Genomic DNA, 13,451 nt, shown 5'->3' on the forward strand with positions numbered 1-13,451 from the left:
TTGCCATATTTATGCGGCTCCGGCTTTGGCCATTTGGAAGTCACTAAAGGCATGTATAATAAATTCTCTCCTGTGCCTTGAAAAAAAAAAACAACTGGGCAGGGCTCCATTTCTAATGGGGCCTGTGAAACACAGATATTAAGGACCGTGGGTCTGGCTGTCAGATTGACAAATGAGTCTTCTCTTTTGAAAGGCACTTAGGAAGTTGTATTTGGAAGCTTGAGTGGAGGTGTCGGAAGCAGGCAGTGGGCGTCGCACCCAATGCCTGGGCCTTTTTATTTGGGGGTGGAGTGAGGGATGCTGTGTCTGGTTGTGAGCCCTGGCAAGATTCCCTCCAAATGTTGGAAATGTGGCCAACTTATGCCAAAGGCAAAGGTTTAGGTTTCTGCAGGAGCCAGCTGGGCCCAGCAACCTGCCAAAGACCTGACCGGGGCTGGTAGGGCCCGGACGTTTGTGTTTGCCTTTACCGTATCAGCACAGTGTGGTGCTGCCCTCTTACCGCATGGACGCCCCAGCTTTGCACGTTCACATACATGAATTCACTCGCTCTTTTAATTCTCCCCAAATTCCAGAGTTCTGGCCTGGCTCTCTCTTCTGTTCATTCACTCTCATCTACACAGACCCCTTTCATGAGCTTTTGCCTTGATCAGAGTGTCTAAGTTTGCAGCCAGAAATGACACGGATATCCTCACCTGTCACTGCCTAGCCTCAGGGAGAAGGAGGGACCTCAGGGCAGATTTTAGTGGGCATTTTGGCAGAGGTGAGTGGTGGGGTGGTGGCAGGGACACTAGCGGGTAGCACTGGGTGGTCCATTCATTCTTTCGACAACGCTATCTATGGAGCTCATCTGTAAGGAGGGCACTGGGGACACAGGACCCGAAAGACACCATCCTTGCCCTCAGGGAGCTCCCGGTCTACAGTGAGACGGGCTGATGGAGGCTGAAGAAGGCAGTTCTGGAGAGGTGGGTGTTTGTCAGGAGCAGTGATCCACAAGGGGAGGTGAGCCTGCAGGGAGAATGTTTTATCTCTTAGGAGTGTGACCAAAAAATGCCAAAATCCCCACTTCACTCTCCTAGCGCTCCGAGGCAGGGGCCAGGTCTTGCTTCCCTTCAGCTTCCCAGCACATTCGGTGTGCAATGAATAGCTGCTGAAGGAAGACATGATGTACAAAGTGTGGTATGGAGCCGCCGACTATTCCTTGGAGGGCAGCGGGATGGGACAGGGAAGGTCATGATCTCTGAGCAGTATCTGGAAGCATGAAGCGGCCTTTGCCAGGTAGATGGGACAAGGAAGGTCTTCTGGCAGAGGGAACAGAGGGTGCAGATGCACAGAGGCAGATGTCAAGAGCGTGGAGTGTGTGGGGGATGGCTCCCTGCCACCAGGACGCGGGGCACATGCTGGCCTGCAGACCGTGAGGCTGGAGAGAGGGCAGAGGATGGGCTGAGCAGGGCCTTGGGGAGGGCGTTCATCTCACATCCTTGCCGTGATTTACCTCGAGAGCATCCCCTGCCAGCTGGCACGAAAGAGGGGGTCACAGCTGGCAGAGCAGGAAGTGGGTGCGGAACTACTGTCGGCCAAACTTCCAGGCGATCCCTGTGCCTTTGAGTGAGCACAGGCAGGGACTCCCAGGCTGGGAAAGCTGGTGGCCTTCTGAGGTCATCTAATTGAATCCTCTAATTGCACAGATGGGGAAACTGAGGCCCAGGGAGGGGAGCAACCTGCCCAATGTCCCACGACACAGCAGGACTAGAATCCAGGCCTCTGGGTGCCCTGGCTGGTTTGCTCTGCACAGTACCGGGCATCCTTGTTTCTGTGGGCTCGTGGTAGGAAAGGAAAATGCCCAGGGGCCAATCCCTCCCTGGATTACCTCCCAGTGTGCTCTCCCCAGACAGCTTCCCCGAGTTACAACCGTGCAGTGTGGTGGAGCAGAAAGAACACGGGCTTGGGAACCTGATAGATTTGGGCCTGAAGCCCAGCCCTGCTGCTCTCCTAGCCATGCAGCCCGAGCAAGGCACTTAACCGTGCAGTTCTGTCACATGGAAAGCAGAGATAACAATACCTCCCTTGCAGGGCTGTTGTGAGGGATTAAATGAGATAGTGCATCTCAAGTGTCTGTGCATATAATGCCTGGCAGATAGTGTGTGCTCCATCAGTAGTAACTGTTGCTATTCTTTCCCATGATCCAGGGTTCTATTTCTGCCTCTAGTTTTCCCGCTGCCTGTCTCTGGTGGTGGTGGTTCTGGGAGTGTGCAGGGCACCCACACCCACTGAGCCAGCCAGGGGGGCATTTCTCAAGTTGTCCAGGAAGGCAGGGACAACCTAGGCTTAATCGTGTTTAGGGCAAATGCAGATTAAAAAATAGCAATCTTTTGTCTGTGTTGCAGTTCAAGATTGTATTCTTTTGGATTACAAAATAAAATTAAAAAAAATTGAAAGGGGTGTGTGTGTGTGTGTGTGTGTGTGTATAATTATGTATTGGGGTGGGGATAATTGCTACCGTGCAGAGGACTTTCCCACTTACAGAAAGAGTCACAGGAGGATTCCTTTAAGTCACCAGGTCATTTTAGGGCTCTTAGTTTGGGGTCAATGTTCCTAAGCAAGATTCACACCAACCTTCCAGGAAAGGGCTTTCTGCTCCCCACTGTCTTGTCACCCCCAGACTTCTTGCAGGGCTTCCTTGAACTTTGAGTGGAAGCAGCAGAACCCCGATTGACAGCAATGTAGCCGCCATATTTCATCGATGGGCCATAGACTGTGAGATTCACCTTGATTTTATGAACCGCCAAGAAAGAGAAATACTGTCCATTGTAATTGTTAAGATTTGATTGTAAAAAAAAAATCCTGTTTTCAGAAATGTTAAAATGTGAAAAAAAAATGCCTCCTAATGAACTTGCATGTTTGAGGGCCATGGTCAACAGGGTAGGTTAGCATACTGGCAGAATGAGAACATACAAATGGGGCACAAGTCCCAAATTATATTAATACCTGGCTTAACATTATTTTTCCCTTTGTTAAAGGCACCACGAATCTACAGGCTACATGAGGGCAGAGACTGGGTCTGTAGCTCCCATCACTTCACTCACAGTACGTGTTCAACAGATATTGCTGAATGATTAAATAGAACAAACGCACATGATAGAAGACATGGGAAGCCCAGAAAAGAAAATAAATCATTCATAATTCCCCCACTGTGGGTATTTTGGCTTATTTCCTTCAAGTCTTATTTCCTATGAATATGCTCTTTTATATACATGTAAACATAATATATTATTAGATTTAGCTCTGGGATGTGTTTTTGTATTTTTCTATTAATATAAATGAAACGATGAAACGAGATGATGCGGAAATGCCTCGAAGACTGTAAAATGTTTAACAAATATCTTATTAGTTATAATAATCATGAAAGTACTGATATGAATGAGGCTGATTTTCTGAGACTATACTTCAAAGCAAACCACAAATCTGCCCTCTGAAGCTGGGAAGACGTTCTATTTCCTCATCCTACTCACCACGGGGGTCCTTCTGTTTCATAGCGGGAAGAGAAAGACAGACTTAGCCTTCTTAGAAGTCATCAGCTCCAACTTCCCACCCGGCCCAGAACTTTCTTCCGTCTCACTCATGGAGGGTAAGCTGGGATCAGGGGCGTGGGGGGTGGGGGTGGGAATAAGCACGTTTCTCAGGCTGATGAAAAAGAGCAGCTTACAGAGAACTTTCTCCTCTCCAGCCTTGGCTAGTGCGGGAAGAAGTTACGCTTCACGTTTCAAGGAATGCTGTTGGCTCGCCCTGCACGCAATAGCAATGTCGACACCAGGCAGATGTCAACACGAGTAAATAATTCATGGCAGTGGTGGCAGGTACATTTGACAAACCACAAAGTCAGATTTGCCTTGGACAACTAGTCAAAAATTTACTTTTAGATAGTGAAAGAATTCATATACACATTTGTTAGTCTAATCTGTGCCCACCCAGGTCTTTGAAGGGACGTGGGTTTACTCACACAACAGAAGGGAGTGCTGAAAATTTTCTCTCTTTGACCAAACTCCAGCCAGGCTCCTTTGAGCCCTCTTCTTGACCAGGTCTGAACCTTGGCTGGCCCACGGAGGCTTGCACTAACGCTAACATAGTTTCTAACAGCTCAAGGCCATGTCCCCAGGATGACACTAGCCCTGCTTAAAGGGCCTGAATGAGGAAACTCAAGGCTGCCAAAAGAATTTACTGTTTGTTCTAGACAACACCTGAATCCACGGCCCCTGTCTCCCAAGCTCTGTGGGAGGGCAGGAGCCTAACTTCACTAAGCACCAGTGGTTTCACAGGGACCAACCCCCGCTGCCCTCCTGGTGGTTGTACTTTGCCACTTCCCTGACTCTGCTCAAGCCCTTGCCATTCCTCCCTCCCCTCCCTCAGCCTCCCTTTAAGATACCCAGTCCCCTCTGTGCAAATCAGAGTTGAGTTGAGACCACGCTGGACCTTCCTCTATGTTGCAATAGTATATCAAAAGCTGCCCTTACCATGGCACCTAGTGTCTGGCTTTGTCTACCTTTGACAGTACTCCGGAGCCCACCTAGCTAGTAGCTGGGGGCTGCCTGTCCGTCTGTACGCCTTTACAGGGTAACCCGTGTTCTCACTCTTCCTGACTCTCAAACCTTAGCCCTAAACTTGTCCCCCTGCCGTCTGTCTCACGCCCTTCTTTGTCCTCAAGGATGCATTTTTCTGGTTGTACCATTTGGTTCCCACCCTGCATACACTTGCACACCCCCATTTCCGCTCATACCACCTGCCTCAGTCTCTGGGGGCCTGTAGAGGCCCAGCTAACCTCCTAGCACCCCCGCCCCTGCCCCAAAGCTGCCATCCCACCTTCTATGTGCTGCAGTGAAGGTTGACCTTGGCCTTCACCAACTGCCCAGGCATTGCGGACAGGGCACAGTTTGTGAGGCCGGCACCAGCGACGCTTTCCCAGAGGGTCAAAGTAAAGCTTATTTATAGATTTATAACCAGTTTTTAATGCAGAGATCGCTTTACAAAATGGCTAAACAGCTGCAATCATTACTAGATGAAAGATGACGTTTCAGCTAGATTTTAAAAACAAACTGAGCTCCTAAGTTACGTGCACACACCTTTCCTTACTCCGCACCGCTGTTCTCCCCAATTCTCCCCTTCTCACCCCTAGAGCTGGTGTCTCCACCACCCACCGACTCAACTCTTCCCGAAGCCTCCTCCAGCAAATTGTCTAGGATGGTCTGGCTTAGGATTCCCTCCCAGTCGCAGCCTCTCGAGCTTCTATTCTAGGCAAACCAGACGCCAAGTATCCGGGAGATGAGAGAGAGACACAGTGTCTGTGTCTCTCCGCAGTCCTGCTTTGAGACTTCCTCCCCACTGAGAGTTTGCGAAGGTCTCCCTTCTGAGATGTGAGACCGACTTCAGACGCGAGGCCGCGCCCGTCCTCCCTGCACCAGCTGACAGAGTGGATGCGGCAGTCCCGGCTGGGTGTGTCCCCTCCCCAGGGCTACATCAGAGAGAGCAGGCAGGGATTCATGCACGAGAGTTCACACCACTTAAACCCCGTGACGGGAGAGGGATGCCTCCATCCCTTTTCTCTTTGTAGGCTGCTTTGAATTGTATTAACACAATGATGAAACATATCAAACTCTGGTTAGCTGTTTCCCTTAGCATGCCCTGGCCAAAAAAAAAAAAATCCCCATTAAAAAAAAAAAATCAACTTGCACATAGTCTACTGTGACAGAATGTTCTAGAAAAGAAAAAAAAAAAACCCAGCCAATTCAGTGAAAAGGAAAATAAGCTGGGTTTCCCTCATCCTTGATTTTAGGAACCAACAGGTGGTACAGGAGACATGGGGAAGGGGGATAGCTAACATCTTTCTCCAATTTCAGCGCGAAGCCCTCAGCCAAGCTCAGCCCTGCTCCAGCCTCCTGCCAGTGGTGGGAATCCCATTTCTCCTCCTCATGCCTCTGCAGGTGGCCAGGATGGGCTGAGGACCACCAATCCGGGGATCCCGGGGAACTTACCCTCTGCTCCTGTGTGGCCACGAAGGTCTGGAACCCCGGAGCCACCCCAAAGCCCAGCTCTTGGATGAAAGGCGGCTCAGACTGACTGTGGATCTGAACTTTCACTCCTGCTTCAAACGTTGTTTCCTCTGAAAGAACAAAGATGGACAGAACCACGGGTCAGTGACAACAGATGGTCATGGAGTCCTGGGGTTGCAAAACTCAAAGGGACGCTAAAAAGGCCGTGCTGTAGGCAGAATAATGGCCCCAAAGATGTCCACGTCCTCATCTCTGGAAACGGTGAAGAGGTTATCTTACGTGGCAAGAGGAGCATTGCAGATGTGATGGAGAGAGACTGCCCTGGGTTACGCACGTGGGCCCAGTGTCATCACAAGAGTCCTTGTAAGAGGGACGCATGGGCATCAGAGTCAGAGAAGGAAAAATGCTCTGTTGCTGGCTGGGAAGGTGCAGGAAGGAGCCATGAGCCCAGGAACACAGGCAGCTTCTAGAAACTGGAAAAGGCAGGGGAATGGATTTTTCCTTAGGGCTCTCAAGAGAAACACAGCCCTGCCAACAACCGTGATTTTATTGAGCTAGTGAAACTCATTTTGGATTCCTGACCGCGGGAATTTTAAGATAATGAATTTGTGTTGTTTTCAGCCACTACATTTGTGGTCATGATCGCAGCAGCCGTGAGAAATTAATTCAGGTCAGTCAGGCCAACTCCTTGCCTCAGTTGCCAAATCCATAGAATGGGATTATGAAATGAGTCAAGCTCTTTTATTTTATTGGCTACTTTTTCTGCTGGGCCGTGAGCTGAAGACAGGATGTCAGGAGGAGGAAAACAGGATGATGCAGCAGTGGAAGTGGAAATGCAGGGCTTGCTTGTTTGCCAAGGTGCCCGCCCCTTGGAGCTGCAGGAGATGGGCAACTAGAAGGGGAGCTTGCCCTTTTTGTCCTTTGGCAGGAGAAATGGCCCTTGGCAGTGACAGGTGGCAGGGGTGGCACAGCCTGGCTTGCAATCGGTGGAGAACAGACTTATGGGATTGGATCAGCCCTTACTGGCTCTCCGCCTCTGTGGTGCCCTCTCCAGGAAGCCTTCAGAATGAGCTTTCCAAAGCACCAACCTGCATGACTCTCTCCCCTGCTTACAAGGAGCTCAGGCTCCTTAACCCACCTGGTGCCAGCCTTGCTCCGGGCAGCCCTCTGCCTCGAGGCGCTATGTGGTCGAGCCCTCCAAGGCTGCCTCGATGGGGTGTTACAGCCCCCTGCTCTGCACGGACGCACGTGCATCTCCTTCTGCCTGGAATGTCCTTCTGCACTGTCCACCTGACCATCTCCCCACTCGTCACCGAAGATTAGCCCTCCAGCGTCACCTAAAGGAACTCCTTCTCTTGCTCTATTGTATCTTCCACATCTGCCTGCTGAAGCCTCTGCCACAGCACGTGTGACGATCCTTTATCTGACTGTCATTCCACCAGGCTGGAGCATCCTGAGGCCAAGTTCTAGGCTTTCTCTCTGGATCTCAGAGGTCTGCACAGGGCCGGCCATACAGCAGGCACTCAGGGGAGGCCTGTTGAATGAGTGGATGGCAAACCTCCCTCACTTATCAATGGGCAAGGCCAATCTGCAGTGCACATCAAGGAATGTTCTCAAAGAATGGGGAGAGGATAGATAAGTGCAGAAATGAAAGATGGAGCAGGGGGAAAATCGGGGCTGGGGGTTAGGGAGGGAAGCAGGACATGTCAGCACCAGGGCTGTGGCTTGCGGAGGGTTTGGGGACACACTAAAGTTGGCACAGAAGAGAAAGCCTGAGAGGGGAGTGCTGGGGCCAGCCATGGGAACGGCATGACCCATGGAAAGCCTGGGGACTTCAGACCAAGGCAGGCACCGGGGTCCAGAGCTGGGTGAGAATTCCAGGGCGGGGGGTACGTGGAAGGAAAGGTCCGGTAGGCAGACAGCGTCCGGGGGAAGGACAGGTGGGTCTTCGTAGTCTAGAGGAGTCCAGTGGCTGATACGGGTTTCAGCAAAAGAGACCCCCAGCCAGGAGTCCTTTCAGATGTGGTTCCTGGAGCAGGAGAGAGTCCTAGGCAATCCATGAACACACCCTCTTCCCTCCAGCAGAGTCAAGTGTTCTGACACTTCTTTACTCAGGTCACCCCGTGCAAACTCCAAGCCATATGTCCCTGTACGCTGGTGGTTTTGTGTCAATGTCTCCCATCGGTGGTGAATTCCTCAAGAGAGGAGATGGTGTCCTTTTCATTCCAGGGCCCCTCTCCCTGGCCCACGGGTGGAGCCTCAGGGGAGGTTTTCAGATCAGGGAGGAGGACTTCAGGAGAGGGAGGACTGCGTGGCATGAGGGGTGAGCAGTCAGCTGTCAGCGGCTGTGTTTTCTGAAGTCTGCCCAAGAGAGGGGCTGAGGAGAGGGCAAGGAGCCCGAGGAACAGGGACGAGGAGGGAGCCTGGAGTGACACTGGGATTGCAGGGACGCTCCTGCTGGGAGGATCTGAGAGCGCCTTCAGTGAGCCGTGGGAGGGAGCAGGAGAGATGCCAAAACTTGTTTTCCAGAGCTACAAGCTGGAGCTGTGTGCGTGCTACACAAGCGGGCTTAAGAAACCTTACAGCCAGTAAGACAGGCTCAAAGGAGGGAGCCTGTGGCTTGCAGGGAGAAGCGAGAAATGAAAGCTTCCTGTCGGCAATGCTGCGAGTAGTGGGTGAAACCGACAGGCCCAGCGTGCCACTCTCGGTGAGAACCGCCCAGGGCTAATCGGACGGGGTTAGGGTTTGGAAGAGGCGCTAGTTTATTCCAGAACCTACAGCAGTTTTGGCAGAGAATAAAAAATCCTCAAGTAAACTCATTGTTTTTTAACAAACACCCGGCAACTGGATGGACATGAGTGGGAGAGGGTGATGGATACGGTTTCTGCTCTTTTCAAAACAGCACTGTCCAGTGGAACTTTCTGCAAACATGAGGATGTTCTATAATCTATGCTGCCCGATATGGTAGGCGCTAGCCATGAGAGGTGGCTCGTGTGCCTGAGGAATGGCATTTTTCATTTTACTGAATTTCAATTAATGAAAACTTAAGCTTAAATAGTCACGTGTGGCCGGTGGCCACCTTACTGAACAGCGCAGATTTAGAACATTCATCCACGAGCAGATCCCTGCCCTCCCAGAGCTGTGGGGTGACGAGGACACCGCCGTCCTTCCTCCCTGAGCAGGTGCGGAGGCCCTGGGTGATTCGGGCAGGGTTCTGGGCAGCTGAGTGGTGCGCATTCATGGGCAGACCACAACTGCAGTCCCAGATCCTCCACCCCGCATTCCTTTCCCACCCCACCCCGCTTTCCCCAAAGCCCTTATCCCACATCCCCAGATGCGTTTGTCTCTACTCCTCACCAGAACGTCCCTGGCTCCTCTGAGATTACTCTCCAGGTTGGCAGCAGCCACAGCCCCTGCCTCTGCGCTCACACCTGCCCTCGCTCTCCCCCTGGCCTGGGTGGGGCAGCTGCTTGGCTATGAAGACCCACCTTGAGAGCCGAGGCTACTAAACACAGGCTGTCAGAGCCAAAGGCGACCTCAGGCCATCTACCTCAGAGGTGCTCAAGCCAGGGCGCACGTTAAATCACCTGGAGAGCTCGGGTGCCGCTTCCTGGGATCCACGCCCAGAAATTCTCATTCAGTCCCTCTGGGGTGGAGCCCGGGAATCTGCATATCCGGGGATTCTGCTCTGGGTGATCTGAGGCCAGCCGCACTTGGGCAATCGAGCAGGGAGGGAAGCAACTTGCCCAGGGCCACATGGCAGGTCAGGAGCACAGCAGGGGTGAGGAGCCAGGTCTCCTTGGTTCTAATCTGGCCCTCTTTCTACCCCACAGGAGCGTGGCTTATTCACTGTGGGCAGGTGCTTTGGCTCATAGGTCTGGGGTTCTTATGGGGAGCGGAGGAGAGGGAATATCTTCTTCATTGTCATTTGCCTTAGAGCCCCGAGACAGTGGCTTACAGAGCTCAGTCCATGTTCAAGGTGATGGTGCCTGTGTAGCAACGTGAGTTGTTAGCAAGTGAGCCGTGGGGTGGTCAAGGAGGCAGAAAGCACAGAGGCTCTGAAACAGGGATGCCCTTGGCCCATTGCAAGAACAGCCACGAGGCCAGAGTGGCAGGGACATGGTCAGAGGCCAGCTGACCATTCACCCGTCACAGTTACCCTGAGAGGGAGCTCTTCCATTGTGTGGACAGGGAAACAAAGGCTCCAAGAGTGTGGCTTGCCCTAGCCACACGCAGCAAACCCAGCATCAAACCCTTGGCTGTTGGGCTCCAAGGCCCGTGTCTTTTGCCCTCCACCTTGTGGTCTTGCTCAAATATTCTGCGATTTTCTAGTGTTGTTGGTCACATTCTGCATTGGTTTGGATCCTTTGAGACTTTTCAGTCTGGGTCCTGAGCTGCTGAGCTTTGAATCCCCCTGGGACGTGGCGAACAACAATATTGGCACATGCGTGATAAGCTTTGGGGTTTCCTGGATCCTCCCAGCTGTCCTGAGGCAGGTGTCAATATTTCTATTTTATTAAATTTTATTTATTTATTTTTATGTCATGTTCATTTGACAGAGGAAGAAACCAAAGCTCAAAGAAAGTAAAGGACAGGCTCGGAGTCTACGACTCGTGGCTGCACAGAATTTTGGAGCTAGGAGAGCCCTTGGCACTTCTTCAATTCAACTAACTTTTCATCTTTCAGGTGAGAAAACTGAGGCCTCCAGGGGAGTGGCCAAGGGTCCCATGGCAGGTGGCAGCAGGGCAGAGCCCAGGATCCCGGTCTCCTGACTCCTTACCCTCTTCCACACTCTGTTAGTCAACTATAAGCAGCATTGGTTCCAGATGACAGGTTGTTAATTCCAAGCTGGGCAGGGATGGAGGGGAAAGAACAGTTTAATTTACAATGGGCCCGGCAGCCTTTGTTCTGCCATCTCAGAGTGCAGGGGAAAGTGGGACAGTGACGTCATGGGGACCAGAGTCCCAGCCCTAGTCCTGGAGCGCCCTAGTGGGAAGGGCCTACCGAGTGCTGTCTGTGCTCCGCTAGAGGTGCCAACTTGGTCCCTGCTCCCTTGCTTGCACTGGGGAAATCCGAAGAGACCCAAGGCCTGGCAAGAGCAGCATCCCTAAGTACATCAAGAAACACATGGGCTCCAACATCACAGAGACCTGGGTTTGACTCCCAGCCCCACCACTTAATAGCTGTGAGACCTCGGGCAAGTTACAGTGCCTCTCTGAGCCTTAGTTTCCTCTTTGTTAAAATGAAGTGGGGCTGATCGCTCAGGTTACTTTTAGCTCTAAAATTCTTTGTGCTGAAGACCATGTGCAAATCTCTTCACCTCACTGCATCTCATTTTAATCTCCTGCAAAATAAATTAAAAAAAAAAATAGATGCGGCTGTTCAGAACTCACATCACATCAGAAGAGGTTCATTTTTCTAAAGACAGCACAAAGAATTCACGAATTGCTGCCTCTCTAAAATTGGACAACGCGTATCTTGTTCTCCCTCTCCAACCTACCCCCGTCAGGTAGGCCCAGTAAGGCAGCAGACCAGCACGGAGACGGGCAAGCTCACGCTTGGTTGCTCACAGGTGACATTTTGAGGCTAGGCGAGCTTTCGGAGGAAGAAAAATCAACATTGTGTCCCCACGCTGCATGGGCTGCGATTATGTCTGTTCAGGGCAGCAGCGTGAGGCAGCAGTGTTCTCCTGAATGGCTGGGTATCCAGGAGATGTTATCAAGTGGCCACTAGAGTTTGGTGAAAGCTGCAAACTTCAGCCCCTCCTGCAGAGTTGGAGCACGCTAGTATCTTACAGACCCTATGACCTCCTAGGGCAAAAACATGTTACACGCTGTTGAACTGAGTGTTACCTAAAGCAACCTTTTTTTTTTATTATTATTATTTTTAAGGAACACTAGCTCTTGGTGGAAAGAACCCAGGAGGATCAAATCAGAAGATGTGGATTCAAATATTAGTTCCAATACTTTTTAGCCATGAGATCGTGGGACAGTCACTGAATGTATCAGAGACCTGCTTACTGCAAATGTTAAATCTGTTAAATGATTAGAACTTCCCTGTCTATGTCATAGGAGCGGGGAGGATCAGAGGCTAGAATGCTGGCAAAGCACCTTATATGCTGTAGGGTGACGTGCTCATGTTGGGGAAGGGGATAATGTTAGACTTGGCTAAGTGACTGAGAAGTGTGGCTACACTTACATTCCCGCTAAACAGAGTATTTTCAAAACATACGTTAGTGAAGGCACTGCGTGTGGAGTTGGGGTTAATCTCATTACAAAAAGATTTACCCCAGGGATTCTTTAAATAATGAGTTTCCCTAGTGCATTCAGGCTCAGAGATTACAAATGACTTGATAAGAAGGCTGATGATTCTGGGTGGTAACCGGTGTTCGGGAGATAACACCTTTGAAAAGCCACCAGGAAGTCTCTGAAATTATAAGATTCTATTTATAAAAATTCTGTTGACACACACTGATGGTGGAAGTTAGGTACACAGATTGCCGAACGGATCATGTGTATAGATTGTGATGTGATTATAGAATTCAAAACATCCAAAGCATTACTGCATCCGTAGCAACTTTTTGTTATTGAATATTTTCTCAATCAATGAATACAAAAAGCATGATAGCTTTCATGTGGGGTGATAATAGTTTTGATGTTAAGAAGACATCCTCATCCTTCCAAATGGTGGGAAACAGTGGTCCAGATCAGAGCTTCTCACACTGGAATGTGCACACAAGTCACTCGGGGACCTGTCACAATGCAGTCATGGTGGGGCCTGAGATGCTGCGTGTCTGACAAGCTCCCAGGTGATGCCAATGCTGCTGGTCAGAGGACCACACTTGGAGCATCAGGACTCCAGGAGAACATCTCTGCTTTAGCAGAACACATTAGGCCCCTGGGGATCTGGCCTCTCCCTACCTCTCCAGCCCCAGGTCTCACCCGTAGAGCCAGATGTCAGCACACCCCAGGCCATTCTTGGCCTTTGCTCCTCATTGTCCTCCCTCTGCCTGGGACCTCACATCTCCCTTTAACCCCCCCACACTGCCCAGCATCCTGGCAAACAGGCCTGAGACTAAAACCAAAGGTCATCTCCTCTCTGAAGCCTCCCTTGAGATACTCTTTCCCTCTCTTCTAGAACTGACTATCATCTCCTTTATTCTCCATCTATCTTCTACTTATCATAGCACCTGATGACACTTAATTGTCCACATGTTCCCTGAACAGATTGCAAATGCCTGGCCCTCCTTAGGCACTTTATATGAAAGGTGTCGGATGGACACATTTCCAACTACTATATAAAAAGAGCCCTCAAGGTAGTCCCTAGGTTGTAAAATCTTTGAAAACCTGGACTGGTCCCTTCATCTGTATCACTGGAGTGCCTGGCACATAGTAGGTGCTCAATGGAGAG

At 50.8% G+C, this 13,451-nt stretch overlaps 1 protein-coding gene across 2 annotated transcripts in view; it reads right to left on the minus strand.

The window, feature by feature from the left end:
- Nucleotides 1-13,451, minus strand: part of ASIC2 (acid sensing ion channel subunit 2) — a 999,469-nt gene that overhangs the window by 57,430 nt on the left and 928,588 nt on the right. For both annotated transcript variants that reach the window (XM_069481013.1, XM_069481012.1), the window contains exon 3: nt 6,024-6,151. In XM_069481013.1, coding sequence (XP_069337114.1) covers nt 6,024-6,151 — 128 coding nt within the window. The remainder of the gene's footprint in view (nt 1-6,023; nt 6,152-13,451) is intronic.

This window comes from Eulemur rufifrons, chromosome 9, assembly GCF_041146395.1.
Source record: "Eulemur rufifrons isolate Redbay chromosome 9, OSU_ERuf_1, whole genome shotgun sequence".
Classification (NCBI taxonomy): Eukaryota; Metazoa; Chordata; class Mammalia; order Primates; family Lemuridae; genus Eulemur; species Eulemur rufifrons.